The 16,407-nt window shown below is 50.4% G+C and overlaps 1 protein-coding gene across 2 annotated transcripts in view; it reads left to right on the forward strand.

Moving 5' to 3' along the window:
- The window catches only part of acsf2 (acyl-CoA synthetase family member 2), a 196,153-nt gene that overhangs the window by 71,568 nt on the left and 108,178 nt on the right, over positions 1–16,407 (forward strand). The window contains exons 7-9 of one of the 2 annotated variants that reach the window (XM_070857422.1): positions 8,364–8,459; positions 9,694–9,842; positions 14,446–14,537. In XM_070857422.1, the coding sequence (XP_070713523.1) occupies positions 8,364–8,459; positions 9,694–9,842; positions 14,446–14,537 (337 nt within the window). The remainder of the gene's footprint in view (positions 1–8,363; positions 8,460–9,693; positions 9,843–14,445; positions 14,538–16,407) is intronic. The other variant, XM_070857423.1, reaches the window with a different exon arrangement.

Raw genomic sequence — 16,407 nt, forward strand, 5'->3', positions numbered from 1 at the left:
CATTCCAGGCCTCTTAAATTACCGGCCCAATGACACGAGTCTACCGTACTCCCTGTATTCCATGTGGATTTGGGCATCCAGCTGTAGGAACGATATAAAAGCCATGGAAATGGTGCAGGGGTGGATTCACTGGGTAGTTACTGGGGATGACCGAATAAGGTGGTGGGGAGAGACTGGCGATGTTGGGGTCGTCGTCACTGGAGCAGAGAAGGTTGAGGGGTGACCTGAGGGTGATCTTCAAGGTTAAGTGTTTCCGATAACAACAACAGCTTATATTTATATAGCACCTTTTAACCTAGTGAAATGTCCCAAGGTGCTTCACAGGAGTATTATGAGATAAAAATGTGATGCCGAGCCACATAAGTAGAAATTAGCGCAGGAAGCTTGGTCAAAGAGGCAGGTTTTAAGGAGCATCTTGAAGGAGGAAAGAGAGGTTTAGGGAGGGAATTCCAGAGCTTGGGGCCGAGGCAACAGAAGGCACAGCCACCGATGGTTAAGCGATTATAATCAGGGATGCTCAGGAGGGCAGAATTAGAGGAGCGCATACATCTCCGGGGGGGGGGGGGGGGGGGGGGAACGCTGATGGAGATTAGAGATAGGGAGGGGCGAGGCCATGGAGGGATTTGAAAATAAGAATGAGAATTTTAAAATCGAGGCATTGCTTAACCGGGAGCCATTGTAGGTCAGCGAGCACAGCGGGTGATGGGTGTGTGGGACTTGATGCGAGTTGGGACACGGGCAGCCGAGTTTTGGATCACCTCTAGTTTATGTAGGGTAGAATGTGGGAGGCCAGCCAGCAGTGTGTTGGAATAGTCAAATCTAGAGGCCTGGATGAGGGTTTCAGCAGCAGATGAGCTGAGGCAAGGGTGGAGACGGGTGATGTAATGGAAGTGGAAATAGGCGGTTTTAGTTAAGCTTGATAAATAATGGTTCACCATGTTTGAATCTTGCTGTTCTTTGAGATACTAAGAAGGTGGCACAAATATAAGAATGAAATGGGAATTTGAAAGAAACGCAAAGTGCTTGGAACAAGGAATGGTCTGTTGCAAGCTGCTGTTGAGGGAGTTGGGCAATTAACTATGAAACATGAGGATGAAGGTTTGGTGAATAAGCGGTTTTGTTGTAAGAGGTTTTGATCCTAGCCCCATTACTAGACGGACAGTTCGAATCACCCTCGCCTTACGAAAGTTCTAGACCCGGGAATTATTATCCAGAGTGTAACTGAAATGAGTCACGGACAGTGATGCTTCGGTGAAAAATTGTATTTATTTTATTTGGTCTAACATATGCTGGCTAAAACATGCATTACTAAACGCAATCGCTGTCTCTGTGGAGAATAAAATCCAGGTTACAAACAACATACATACGTGGATTACCCAGTCGAATCATCCGCTCCAGAATAGCCCTGAAAAGCTTCACTTCTGAGAAAACCCTGAGCCCTTAGTCTCACCCAGCTTTGGGACACTTGCGACCATGCTCGCCACCGCACGCAGCCGGTCTCGGTCGCTCTTCTGCGGAACTGCGGCTTCCTCCTCTGTACATCGATCCTGGTAGAGCGAGAGGGAGAGAGAGCACTCTCTAGATACAAGCTCCAAGCTTCACTCCAAGCTCCAAGCTAACAAATAAAGTGGAAAGACCCTGTCTTTATGGGAGCCTTGCTACCCCCTATCTTTCCCGCCAATCTTTAAATCCCTTTTGTTTCTAAGCACAGGTACTTAGTCAGTGATGGGCCATCCAACCCATGTGTATTGGGCTGATGGCCCTTAATCTGGGCATCTCTCTCAGTCTTTGTGTTGGGAAAAATCCGGCTCCTCTTTGGCTGGCCAGGCTGGTGGGTTCATTGTTCTGTTTACTTTCTGAGATGGAGGTGAGAGATGCCTTTGCATATTACAGTGGCTTTGTCAGTGGCCCCCCTTCCTGGCTGACAGCTCTTTTGTCAATAGATGACTGACAGTTCTTTTGTCACAGCTAACTGCCATGCGGTCTCTGGAGTTTTAACAAAACCAGCTTTTCCACTTATCTGTACAGGGTGATTCCATCACAGGGAAAATACCCTCTGAAAAACCCATAAAGTCCATGAAATATTCTCGACTGAGTCCATTCTTTAAACAGAAACTTTGCGATCTCTTCAGTGTAGACTCTTCTGCTTCCGGACTCCAGCTAACTGCGAGGAATCACCCAAAGGATGCAGAGAGGATGTTTCCCCTCGTGGGGGAATCTAGAACTAGGGGGCATAGTCTCAGAATAAGGGGCTGCCCATTTAAAACAGAAATGAGGAGGAATTTATTCTGAGGATCATGAATCTGTGGAATTCTCTGCCCCAGAGAGCTGTGGAGGTTGGGACATTGAATATATTTAAGGCGGAGATAAACAGATTTTTGAGCTTTAAAGGAGTAAAGGGATATTATGGGGAGCGGGCGGGGAAGTGGAGCTGAGTGCATGATCAGATCAGCCATAATCTTATTGAATGGCGGAGCAGGATCAAGGGGCCGAATGGCCTACTCCTGTTCCTATTTCTTAGCCCAGCTTAACCTGCCCCTGGCTTGCAGAGCAGAATTGGAATGTGCGTCCTCTCACCATTGACCTGAGATGACTGTCCTTGCTGATTTCATACAGTCCATCGGTGGATTCTCCGGATCGGTCTGACTGCTCACTGATTGTACGAACCATATCCGGGTCCTGATGTGGTCTGGTGTATAACGACACTGCCAGCTTAGCACCAGGGTCACGCAGATCAGAACTTCGAAAGATCAATTCTCAATTCTACTCGGGATGCAGGTGCTGAGGGACAGGGTTCCGGTGGAAAGGAAGAGCCATGATGGATCTGATACAGAATGAAGCTCGGCACGGCGATGTACACGATGGTTAGCTGTGTCATGGGTCAAAGGACTATTGCATTCCGTTAAAGGGGCGTTGCTACACTAAGGGAAGTGTCCTGGTATTTAACTGCATTACCACATGTGGCATTTCTCCTGATTGAGATCTGGACTGTACAATCTCTAGTGTAAATACACCACCAACCATGCTGGATTTGGCTGCCACGCAATTGGACTCTGACCAAAAATCTTAATAGAGACTTGGAATGGAATCAAACCTTTTCCAGCATCAGATACCAAAATCAAGCATTCCAAATCACACGCAATTAGTTGGGAGCGAAATAAAGCTCTCGCTACCCTGACCCAACAATGCTGCTCAGAATAAGGTTTTCTCCAGCACCAGCAGAGTGACCTTTTCCATTTCCCGCATTGGCCTTCAGTGGGGTTTCTGACTTAGATTGCTATTTGGTGACGCTTTGTCCTGTAGGCCACTGGGACTGCCTGATGTCGTGATGTCCGACCTTGACACCGAGCTAACTGGGTATCTTCAGCGGGTGGTCTTTGCTCTGCGGGACCCTGTGCAAAGGTTCGTATTGGGGCTCCTACACTTTACTTTTTTATTCATTCCTGGGATGTGGCGTCGCTGGCAAGCATTTATTGCCCATCCCTAATTGCCCCTTGAGAAGGTGGTCGTGAGCTGCCGCCTTGAACCGCTGCAGTCCGTGTGGTGAAGGTGCTCCCACAGTGCTGTTAGGGAGGGAGTTCTAGGATTGTGACCCAGCGACGATGAAGGAACGGCGATATATTTCCAAGTCAGGATGGTGTGTGACTTGGAGGGTAACGTGGAGGTGATGGTGTTCCCATGCGCCTGCTGCCCTTGTCCTTCTAGGTGGTAGAGGTCGTGGGTTTGGGAGGTGCTGCCGAAGAAGCCTTGGCGAGTTGCTGCAGTGCATCTTGTAGATAGTGCACACTGCAGCCACGGTGCGCCGGTGGTGGAGGGAGTGAATGTTGAAGTTGGTGGATGGGATGCCAATCAAGTGGATGGTATTGAGCTTCTTGAGTGTTGTTGGAGCTGCACTCATCCAAGTAAATGGAGAGTATTCCATCACACTCCTGACTTGTGCCTTGTAGATGGTGGAAAGGCTTTGGGAAGTCAGGAGGTGAGACACTCGTCACAGAATACCCAGCCTCTGACCTGCTCTTGTAGCCACTGTATTTATATAGCTGGTCCAGTTAAGCTTCTGGTCAATGTTGAACCCCAGGATGTTTATGGTGGGGGATTTGATGATGATAATGCTAAGGGGGAATGTTAAGGGGGCAGGGGTTAAACTCTTGTTTGTTGGAGATAGTCATTGCCTGGCACTTGTGTGGCATGAATGTTACTTGCCACTTATCAGCCCAAACCTGAATATCGGCCAGGTCTTGCTGCATGTGGGCACGGACTGCTTCATTATTTGAGCAGTTGCGAGCGGAACTGAACACTGTGCAGTCATCAGTGAACATCCCCACTTCTGACCTTATGATGGAGGGAAGGTCATTGATGAAGCAGCTGAAGATGGTTGGGCCCGGGACACTGCCCTGAGGAACTCCTGCAGCGATGTCCTGGGGCTGAGATGATTGTCCGCCAACAACCACAACCATCTTCCTTTGTGCTGGGTGTGACTCCAGCCAGTGGAGAGTTTTCCCCTGATTCCCATTGACTTCAATTTTATTAGGGCTCCTTGATGCCACACTCGGTCAAATGCTGCCTTGATGCCAAGGGCAGTCACTCTCGCCTCACCTCTAGAATTCAGCTCTTTTGTCCATGTTGGGACCAAGGCTGTAATGTGGTCTGGAGCCGAGTGGTCCTGGCAGAACCCAAACTGGGCATCGGTGAGCAGGTTATTGGTGAGTAAGTGCTGCCTGATAGCACTGTCAACGACACCTTCCATCACTTTGCTGATGATTGAGAGTAGACCAACTTTCATTGGATCCGGTTGAGGCCCTCCTGGATATTAAGGAATATGGGGATAGTGTGGGGATGGTGGCCGTGAACAGCTCGGGTTCAGTGGTCCAAACACACCCCTAGACCGTCATTTCACCAATTTGGGTTGGGTTTTACCGCAAGTCCCAGAGGTGTCTAAGCCAGTGCACCAACTATTCCGAGTGTGGGTTTGTATGTTGTTTGTGCAGTTATGTTGTAGGATCCAATTGTGACTGGCAATCGGTTACTTTGAGAGCCCAATATTAAACTGATGTTCCAACATCTCTCTCTACCTGCATTACCAACATTGCTCGCCTCCAGATACATCCTGAGCAACAATGAGGTAATATTGTGGCAGTCGTATGATGGACTCTGTCAGGAAGCAAATGGCTAACCTATAGTTCGAGGGTTGAGATGGGAGTGTGTGCTCCGTCAGTTCAAAGGTCAAGTATACCTTGTGCCTCATTGTCTTTTTCTAAGCCCTACCATCGTTCAGTTCCATTCATTGCTCGCACAATGCAGAAGGAGGCCCTTCGGCAGCTTTTCTAGTGTGAACAACAACAATAATCTGCATTTATATAGCACCTTTAATGCAGTAGAACATCCCAAGGCGCTTCACAGCAGTGTTATAAAACAAAATTTGACACCGAGCCACATAAGGAGATATTACAGCAGGTGAATGAAAGCCTGGTCAATAAGGTAGGTTTTAAGGAGCGTCTTAAAGGAGGAGAGAGAGGTGGAGAGGTTTAGGGAGGGAATTCCAGAGCCTAGGGCCCAGGCAGCTGAAGGCACGGCCTCCAGTGGTTGAGTGATTATAATCAGGGATGCTCAAGAGGCCATGTTTTGAAGAACGCAGAGATCTTGGGCTTAATAGGGCTGTGGGACTGGAGGAAATTACAGAGATAGGGAGGGACGAGGCCATGGAGGGATTTGAAAACAAGGATGAGAATTTTATAATCGAGGCATTGCTTAACCGGGAGCCAATGTAGGTCAGCGAGTACAGGGGTGATGGGTGAGCGGGACTTGGTGCGAGTTAGGACACCGGCAGCCGAGTTTTGGATGACCTCAGGTTTACGGAGGGTAGAATGTGGGAGCTCGCCACATAACTGAAGTCTCTCACCCCTGGTACCATACTGGTCAATCCCCTCTGCACCCTCTCCACGACCTTCACATCCTTCCGAAAGTGCAGTGCCCAGAATTGAACATAATACTCCAGCCGAGGCCCAACCAGTGTTGTATAAAGGTTTAGCGTAACTTCCTTGCCTCTATACTCTCTGCCTCTGTTTATAAAGCCCAGGATTCCATCTGCCTTTTTTTTAAAAAAAACGCCTTTATAAACTTTCCCAGCCACTTGAGATTTGTGTCTGTGAGGCCCCAGGTCTCTCTCTTCCTGCAGCCCCTTTAAAACCGCAATGTAAAACTGTTCCTCGTATCGTAGTTTAAAGTTGCAATCAATATGCAAAAAGCACTGGCAAAGTCCAACTCCTACTGTAAAAATATATGTTGCACTATTACTGCACCACCATTCATTCGCCTGTTAATTTTCTGACTGAAGCCTGAGTCAGTCCAGTGCAACACTTGCTATTCTACCATATTCCAAAGACAGACAGAACCAAGTGATGAAACCAATAGCTGAAATAAAGTGAAAAGCTTTATTTGCGACGCACACTCTGCATGTGCCTAGCTCTCTGGGCCAGTGTAACCACTCTGGGACATGGGGAGCTGCAGCTCACCCACAAGAGTATTTACAAAAGGATACACTTGCTTTGGAGGCAGTTCAGAGAAGGTTCACAAGGTTGATCCCGGGGATGAGGGGGTTGACTTATGAGGAAAGGTTGAGTAGGTTGGGCCTCTACTCATTGGAATTCAGAAGAATGAGAGGTGATCTTATCGAAACCTATAAGATTATGAGGGGGCTTGACAAGGTGGATGCAGAGAGGATGTTTCCACTGATGAGGGAGACTAGAACTAGAGGGCATGATCTTAGAATAAGGGGCCGCCCATTTAAAACTGAGATGAGGAGGAATTTCTTCTCTGAGGGTTGTAAATCTGTGGAATTTTCTGCCTCATTTAGCTGTGGAAGCTGGGACATTGAATAAATTTGAGACAGAAATAGACAGTTTCTTAAATGATAAGGAAATAAGGGGTAATGGGGAGTGGGCGGGGAAATGGATCTGAGTCCATGATCAGATCAGCCAAGATCGTACTGAATGGTGGAGCAGGCTCGAGGGGCCGCATGGCCTAGAAACATAGACAGCTCTACAACTCTTTTGGGTATGAATGCGTACAGTCTAACGCAGGAAGCGGTCCAGTTAGCTTAGGGACAAATAATTTGTAAAGGTTCTGCCGAGCACGGTGGCCAAGACTTGTATAATTATTATTTTTTATGGCATGAGGAGCAGTAGCAGAGATGTATTTTGCTGGATGAGCAGAAATTTTCTCCAATTGAATATTGGGAAGACCGAAGCCATTGTTTTCGGTCCCCAGCCACAAACTGCGTTCCCCAGCCACTGACTCCATCCCTCTCCCCAACTTCTGTCTGAGGCTGAACCAGATTGTTCGCAATCTTGGTCTCATATTGGACCCTGAAATGAGCTTTCGACCACGTATTGCAGCATAACTAAGACCGCCTATTTCCACCTCCGTAACATCGCCGTCTCCGCCCTTGCCTCAGCTCATCTGCTGTTGAAGCCCTCATCCATGCCTATGTTACCTCTAGACTTGACTATTCCAATGCGCTCCTGGCTGGCCTCCCACATTCTACCCTACGTAAACTAGAGGTGATCCAAAACTCGGTAGCCTGTGTCCTAACTCACACCAAGTCCCACTCACCCATCATCCGACATTGGCTCCCGGTTAAGCAACGCCATGATTTCAAAATTCTCATCCTTATTTTCAGATTCCTCAATGGCTCCTCCCTATCTCTGTAATCTCCTCCAGCCCCACAATGCCCCTGCCCCCCCCCCCCCCCGCCCCAAGATGTCTGGACTCCTCTAATTCTGCCCTCCTGACCATCCCTGATTATAATCGCTCAACCATCGGTGGCCGTGCCTTCTGTTGCCTGGGCCCCAAGCTCTGGAACTCCCTCCCTAAATCTGTCCACCTCTCTACCTCTCTTTCCTCTTTCAAGACGCTCCTTAAAACCTACCTCTTTGACCAAGCTTTTGGACACCTGCGCTAATTTTTATTTGTGCCGCTCCTGTGAAGCGCCTCGGGACGTTTCTTTACATTAAAGGCGCTATATAAATACAAGTTGTTCTTGTAAAACTGTGTTCTGTTCATTGATGTATTAAACGAGTTTGTTGGTTTACAGTCTGCCTTTCTTCACCAGCGTGCTTCTCAGTCCTCCTGAAGGGATGGGGAATGTACATGGTGAGGGCAGCGAGCTGTGCCACACAGGATGAGATCTAGCTTATGCTCACCGGGTAATAATACTATTTAACTCGATATTGAGCAATAAAGGTGTGCTCCTGAACATAGAGGACAGGAGGCCCACTTATGGGAGCGACTACTACCCTCTCTATGTAAAGCAGTATCTCCGATGTACATTTTACAGTGTGTGTGTGTGTGTGTGTTTTTCCTAGGGCACCACAGGAAACCCCAAAGGCGCCACCCTTACCCACCATAACATGGTCAACAATGCCCGTTTTATAGGCTACAGGATGGGCTTCAGTTGGCGGGTGAGTTCATGCACTTTGGCCGGCATTAACTTTCCTTCAGTGATGGTCTCATTTACAAAACCTTTTACTCCCCTCTGTAGTGGCACACTTGTGAACTGATTTTAAACCTAACCACCTTCCCCCTCCTCCAAATTTTATTTTTAAATGCATCAGACCTTCAAACAGGAACTTAACAAGTCCCTGAAGTGAGGGGAGGTGCTGTGTGGCGGTTTGCTTCAGAGATGTTGAAACATGAGCACCCCCAGTATACTGAGGCTCTGCTCGATTGCCTTAGGGAGCTGTGGGACTTTTTAAAAAATTCATCCTCTGGATATAGTATCCCTGGAAAGCCCCAACCTTATTGCCCATCCCTACTTGCCCTTAACTGAGTGCCTCGCTGGGCCATTTCAGAGAGCAGTTAAGAGTCAACCACATTGCTGTGGGTCTGGAGTCACATATTGGCCAGACCGGGTAAGGACGGCAGATTTCCTTCCCTAAAGGACATTAGTGAATCAGATGGGTTTTTACAGCAATCCAACAATTTCCTGGTCACTTTTACTGATCCCAGATCTATTTCCAGATTTTTTTAAAAAATGGAATTGAAAATCTGAAACAGCCATGATGGGAGTTGAACTCGGGTCCTCCAGATTATTAATCTCTGGATTACTAATCTCGTAACATAACACTCCCATTTCGCAGGTTTTCTTGAATTGGCTGCATGTTTTTCTGAATTTTGCCGCTCTTTGAGAGTAGGAGCTGGGTGATGAATGATGTGCGAGGTTGTACCAATGACTGGATTGGTTGGGCTCAACTGACCTGACGATCAGAAAAGTTGTGTGCAAACCGGTTCTATGGGGCGCTGCCATTGGTGGGATCTATGGGGCGCTGCCATTGGCGGGTTCTGTGGGTTGCTGCCGTTGGCGGGTTCTGTGAGTTGCTGCCATTGGTGGGTTCTATGGGACGCTGCCATTCGATGTCTCAATGGGCGTGGGTTGGAGGACAGTCAATCACTTTCAGTGCCACCTGCTTGAAAGTTCAGCAGTGTGATGTGATGTGCTCTGTAGTTGGGCAGCATACACACACACTACTGTGTACACTTACACATGAGGAATGGTCTTTCGGTGATGTACCACTGGCCCTCAGGCAATGTGGAACCGAAACCCCAGCAAAAGTCACTGCGACGAGGAGAGGAACATTGGCAGGAAATACTATGTTAACAAATTCTCTTGTTTTGTCCTGTCTCTCTAACTTCTAGGACCCACGAATCTGTATACCAGTCCCCCTCTATCACTGCTTTGGCTGCGTGGGAGCCTCTCTGATGATGGCCATCTATGGCTGCTTTGTCGTTTATTGTTCACCGAGTTTTGAGGGACGGGCAGCCCTCGAAGCGATCCAGAATGAAAGGTAGTGTTGATACACCTCTGGTTACCTCTGGAGAGAAATGCAAGAGTAGGGGGAGGTCTGGTGTAACTGGGCACTAGAGCATTGCTGGACATGACAACATACAGCCAAACAACACCGCAACAAAGACCAGTAGCCAAGGTATTTGAGCCTGGTGGTTACCATAGTGATGATGATGTACTGGGGCATCAATAAGCTGATCCTAGATTTCCCACAAAACTGCAACGTCTCTCAGACAGGCAGAAGGTGGTAGATGTGTGGAAATGGAAAAAGTGCCACACTGGTGCTGGTTGAAGTTGAAGTACACTGATGGTGCAGTGTAGAGGGAGCTTTACTCTGTATCTAACCCGTGCTGTACCTGCCCTGGGAGTGTTTGATGGGTCAGTGTAGAGGGAGCTTTACTCTGTATCTACCCCCGTGCTGTACGTGCCCTGGGAGTGTTTGATGGGACAGTGTAGAGGGAGCTTTACTCTGTATCTAACCCGTGCTGTACCTGCCCTGGGAGTGTTTGATGGGTCAGTGTAGAGGGAGCTTTACTCTGTATTTAACCCGTGCTGTACCTGCCCTGGGAGTGTTTGATGGGTCAGTGTAGAGGGAGCTTTACTCTGTATCTAACCCGTGCTGTACCTGCCCTGGGACTGTTTGATGGGACAGTGTAGAGGGAGCTTTACTCTGTATCTAATCCTGTGCTGTACCTGCCCTGAGAGCGTTTGATGGGACAGTGTAGAGGGAGCTTTACTCTGTATCTAACCCCGTGCTGTATCTGCCCTGGGAGTGTTTGATGGGACAGTGTAGAGGGAGCTTTACTCTGTATCTAACCCCGTGCTGTATCTGCCCTAGGAGTGTCTGATGATACTAGGTTGTTGAAGTGGAAACTATTCCATTCCCAGCTCTAACATTCTACACTTTGATGAGCACCGAGCCAGCCAACAAAATAGAATATTTTAATAAAATCTTCAGTCATATTTGTGCCATTCGAGGGTTGTGGGAAAGGTGGAATCAGGAGAATCAAAAGTGAAGTTACGGGCAAAATGGGCACGGATTTGAGAGGCGACAATGTGTTCAAGGACCTGGGAGAGGAAAGCGAAGTTGGAGATGGGATGGAGGGGCCAAGTGTGTTTTTTTCTTAAGGCAAGTGATGGCAGAATTGAAGGGGAGGGGGACGGTACCTGAGGAGAGGAAACAGTTGACAATACCTAGTAACATACAGGCCAGGGAGGGACGTTGGGTGGTCAGCAGTTTGGTGGGGGTAGGGTCGAGGGAGCAGGAGCTGGGTCCGTGAACAATATGAGCTCGGAGAAGGACATGAGGAAGGGGGCGATAGGAAACTGGGCAAAGAGGCAGGGTCAGAGCTAGGGCAGGGGGGTTCTCGGTGGGCAGGGGAAAGTGGGGGAGCGGCAGATGCAGCTGAATGGATGGTCTCCATCTCAGTGTCACCTGGAATATTGTGTTCAGTTTTGGTCTCCTAATCTGAGGAAGGACATTCTTGCTATTGAGGGAGTGCAGCGAAGGTTCACCAGACTGATTCCCGGGATGGCGGGACTGACCTATCAAGAAAGACTGGATGGACTAGGCTTTATACTCACTGGAATTTAGAAGAATGAGAGGGGATCTCATAGAAACATATAAAATTCTGACTGGACTGGACAGGTTAGATGCAGGAAGAATGTTCCCAATGTTGGGGAAGTCCAGAACCAGGGGACATAGTCTAAGGATAAGGGGTAAGCCATTTAGGACCGAGATGAGGAGAAGCTTCTTCACTGAGAGTTGTTAACCTGTGGAATTCCCTGCCGCAGAGAGTTATTGATGCCAGTTTGTTAGATATATTCAAAAGGGAGTTAGATATGGCCCTTACGGCTAAAGGGATCAAGGGGTATGGAGAGAAAGCAGGAAAGGGGTACTGAGGTGAATGATCAGCCATGATCATATTGAATGGTGGTGCAGGCTCGAAGGGCCGAATGGCCTACTCCTGCACCTATTTTCTATGTTTCTATGACCTGTCCATGAGCTCCTTACACTTGTTGGAGTTAGGGGTGGAGGCGGACGGGAGGGAGGCGGTGGCTCAGGAGATGTTTGGGGACAGGCAGCGAGGGGAGGGAGGCGGGAGGTGGAGGAGAGGGGAGAGGAGGGAGGCGGGGGGTGGATTGGAGGGAGGTAGGGGAGAGGAGGGAGGCAGGGGGAGGAGGGAGGAGGGAGAAGGGAGGAGAGAGGCGGGAGGTGGAAGCAAGGGGAGAGGAGGGAGGCGGGGGGTGGAGGCGAGGGGCGAGGAGGGAGACGGGGGGGAGGGGGTGGTCCAGGAGATGTTTGCTGGTGGAGAAAAGAAGCCAAGGAATATCTTTGTTGTCCAGGATGATCCTGGGGTAGTGAGTATCTGAAGCAGAGACAAGCGAGGCCGCGCAGTGCTGGATGTGCTCGGACCAGACCCGGCGCAGGATGGCTTAGCTAGTTGTGTGCCAGTAATTCTTGTGTCTGCATACCTTGGACTTGAGAAAATAAAGATGGGGGTTCATACCAGGGGAATGACCAGGATGGGAGCGGGTAATGGTTTTACTGGGGACAAAGTGTAGGTGGGGGTGTGATTGAGCAGTTCAGTAGCTGCAGATGTATGGTGGTGAATGGCTGGCCAAAGATTAGACCTTTAGCAGTTTGAAATTGCCGTTGTAAGTGACTTGGGGGAACATTTATTCCAGGGGCAGACACAGGAGGAAGTGGGGCTGAAAATGCAAGGGGTATGTGGGTGGTGAGGGACTCGAGGCTTTGGCCGGAGCAGTGTCTGTGAGCAAGACCTTGGGAGTAGAGAGATCAGGAGATGACAAGGTCAAGAGGGTAGCCGTGCGAGTTTTTTTGGAGGGGAAGGCTTAGGACAGCGAACTCGGAGAAAGGGGGATAATGAGTTAAGATGGAGGTTGAAAGCATTAAGGATGGGAGGTCACTCGGTGCAGGGGCTGAAGGAGGAAAGGAGTGAGACTATCTCGATGAGAAACATGGCATGGTACTTGTGTGGATAGTCGAGAATAAGGATTTTTAAATCCTTGGCTAAAGAGGTGGCACAAGATAAGGATCTCATAAGAACATAAGAATTAGGAGCATGGCTGATCTTCGACCTCAACTCCACTTTCTCCATATCCCCTCGATTCCTTTAGTGTCCAAAAATCTATCGATCTCTGCCTTGAATATACTCCACAACTGAGCCTCCACAGCCCTCTAGAGCAGAGAATTCCAAAGATTCACCACACTCTGAGGAGAAATTTCTCCTCATCTCAGTCCTGAAAGGCCGACCCCTTATGGTGAAGGTGTGTGAGGAGTCGGGAGACAGACCAAGCTGTGATTTGGTGAAGACGGCCACAGTGGCAATCTGGGTGGGGCAGGTGGTGGACGGTATCGCCAGGCGGGGAGGCCTCAGTAAAGGGGAAGGTATCAGCAAACCCTGAGCAAAGCTTCAATCATCCACACTCAGCTCATGGGCTGCAGAGACCTTGCTCACGAGTGAATGGGCTTTTTGGAAGATTTGCGGAGAGAGGCAGTGATTGGCCGGCTTGTCCAAGGGGGCAGTGGTTGGTGGTGTGAGCAGAATGGGAAGGAGGTTGGCAAGATTAACCCCCCAGTCGGTTGGGAAGGTCAAACCACCCAGCCGGTTGGGAAGGTCGGCGAGAGAGCGGTCTGGGGCAGATGGGGTTGTTGCTTGTCAGGAGGCAGCAATGGGGGCCTACAAGGCTCTTCGGGGAATGTACAGAGGGTGGGTGTGGGTGTGGGAGAGATGTGTCCTGGTTGTAAACCGAGCACAGGAAGGAGATAATGTGCGAGGCCAAAGTGACAGTCTGAGGTCCAGTGGGGGGAGGTCGAAGTTAACTGGTCAGCAAGGTGGGGTCACCTGGGAGAATTGGCGAACCAATGAGCAGGTTGGGAGTTGGAGTTAATCCAGGAGCTGGGTATCAGTGAGCAAGCTGCTGGAGGTTGCCCAGTGGGGATTAGAGGGCCAGGGAGAACTGGAGAGCCCACCAGGAGCCAGCAGAGGATGATCCAGGGGTCCAGCGGAGGGGAGAGGTGCACACCAGTGGATCCAGTCCACCAGCAGGCGAGCGAGGGGAAGTAGGAGGGAAATGCAAGGGCCGGCGAGCAGTGGAGGGTAAATCCAGGGGGTCCGTGCAGATCAGGGAGCAATCTGGGGGGGGCAATGGCCGGTAATGGCCTTCTGGAAAGTACGTTCAAGATGTGTGGTTACCTCGTCCTCGACATCAGCATTTCTCTGCTGGGTTAACTCCCCAAACTCCTTCCCTGTCCCAACTGTTCTTGTAAAAATGGTCTTCCTTGCCCCCTGACAAGACCCCAGGAGTGAGAGGAGGAGGTTGCACAGGGTAAGAATGAGGAGGAGTCTCAATTTCATCACAGTGAGGACTGCAGGTAGGAGGAAGGGGGATTTGAAGTTCAGAAGGAACCAGAGAAGAAGTTTCGGAGGGAGACTGAGTCGCATGAACAAAGTAGAGAAACGAGAATGGGAGAGAGTGAGATTGACTTTCTGCGGGCTTCAGATAGGGAATAATTACACGGAGTGAATTGTGAAGCTGTAGCTCGCTGGGTGACCTCTGTGCTCTGCCTGATTTTTCAGGTGCACCATTCTTTACGGGACACCAACCATGTACCTTGACATGCTGAGCCAGAAAGACTTCTCTACTTTTGACATCTCAACACTGGAAGGGGGTAAGGAGAGAGCCGCTGTGTTTTAACGCAAAGATATTTTGCCTCTTTTTGCAAGAACGCAGCTGCAGGTGTATCGGAGATGGCCATTGGGCGCCTGCTTCCACACCTCTGACTCTAGTGTCCGAGGGGGTCAGCCTACCTCTGGGATGTCCCAGTCCAGCTCAGACGATGAGGTGCAAGTCTCCTGCACGCTGACTCTCAGGATTACAGGTGAAATGAGTTGGGCAGTCCCAACCAGTGCAAAAACTGGCACCAGGAGAAAACTGGCACCATTTATCCAGTGCCTTCCATGACCAAGGCACTTTACAGCATGTTGTACTTGTTGAAGTGTAGCCACTGTTGTAATGTAGGGAGGATGTGTTTATTCACAACACCAAAGTTCTGATTGGTGCCCTTGGATGACGAGAGCTGATTGGTCCCCCTAGAGGATAAGACACACCCAGCAGTTACTCTGTAATTAGGTCCTCCCTGCCGACTTAATCAGTGACTTGCACAGTGTAATTGGAGCCATTCTGACTGCTGACTCCAGACGGAACAGAGCTCACCTAGAACAGAGCTCAACCTGTGGTTAAGACCTCTTTCCATGCCCCAAACAAGTTCCTGTCTCTATCGCTCAAATTTCTGAGCTCCCCCTCCAAGTTTCTGGCATTCTCCCACTGCCCAAGTGCCAGATCTCCCCCGCCCGCCCAATTCTCTGGCCTTCTCACCCACCAAAGTTCCCCTCCCCCCTCCCGCCGACCCCTCCCTCCACCATCGAGTTCCAGGTCGTCACCCTGCCCAAGTTCCTGACCTTCGCACCCACCCAATTTTCTGACCTCAACCTGCCCCACGTTCTTGACCGCACTCTTTCTCCCCCACCCCCATGGGTTCCTGACCTTCCACCTGCCCCCCATAGATGGGGCATTGTGTGTGGCTCACGGGTTGTTGATCGGTTTATTGGGTATGAAGAATAGTGACAGCTTTCCGAGGTATCAACCAGGAGGAGAGGGAGGAGGGTGGTGCTGGTGTAAGGGGGGTGGGGTTAGAGTAAGGTGATCCCTCTTACCATCTGGCTCACATTCTCACTCAAACCACCCCCTCCCTTCCCCCCCCCTTAGACGTGATCACGTTCTTTCCCCACCCTTACTATTCCACCTCTTCCCCCCCCCCCCGCCAGCTTCGCCCCCCCTTTCCTCTCTGTCCCACCCCTCTCTCTCTGTCCCCCTGCCACCTCCTTCTCTCTCTCTCTCGCGCTCTCTCTCTCCTCCACTCTCCAATTTCCCCCCCCAACTATCCGATTTCCCTCCCCCTTCGATGCCCTCCCTCCCCCCCTTCGATGCCCTCCCTCCCCCCCCCTTCGATGCCCTCCCTCCCCCCCTTCGATGCCCTCCCTCCCCCCCCCTCGATGCCCTCCCCTTTCGATACCCCCCCCCTTCGATACCCCCCCCTTCGATACCCCCCCTTTCGATACCCTCCCCCCCTCCCCTTTCGATACCCTCCCCTCCTCCCCTTTCGATACCCTCCCCCCCTCCCCTTTCGATACCCTCCCCCCTCCCTTGTCGATACCCTCCCCCCTCCCCTTTCGATACCCTCCCCCCTCCCCTTTCGATACCCTCCCCCCCTCTCCTTTCGATACCCTCCCCCCCTCCCCTTTCGATACCCTCCCCCCTCCCTTGTCGATACCCTCCCCCCTCCCCTTTCGATACCCTCCCCCCCTCCCCTTTCGATACCCTCCCCCCTCCCCTTTCGATACCCTCCCCCCCTCCCCTTTCGATACCCTCCCCCCCTCCCCTTTCGATACCCTCCCCCCTCCCCTTTCGATACCCTCCCCCCTCCCCTTTCGATACCCTCCCCCCTCCCCTTTCGATACACTCCCCCCTCCCCTGTCGAT

This window comes from Pristiophorus japonicus, chromosome 16, assembly GCF_044704955.1.
Source record: "Pristiophorus japonicus isolate sPriJap1 chromosome 16, sPriJap1.hap1, whole genome shotgun sequence".
Lineage (NCBI taxonomy): Eukaryota > Metazoa > Chordata > Chondrichthyes > Pristiophoridae > Pristiophorus > Pristiophorus japonicus.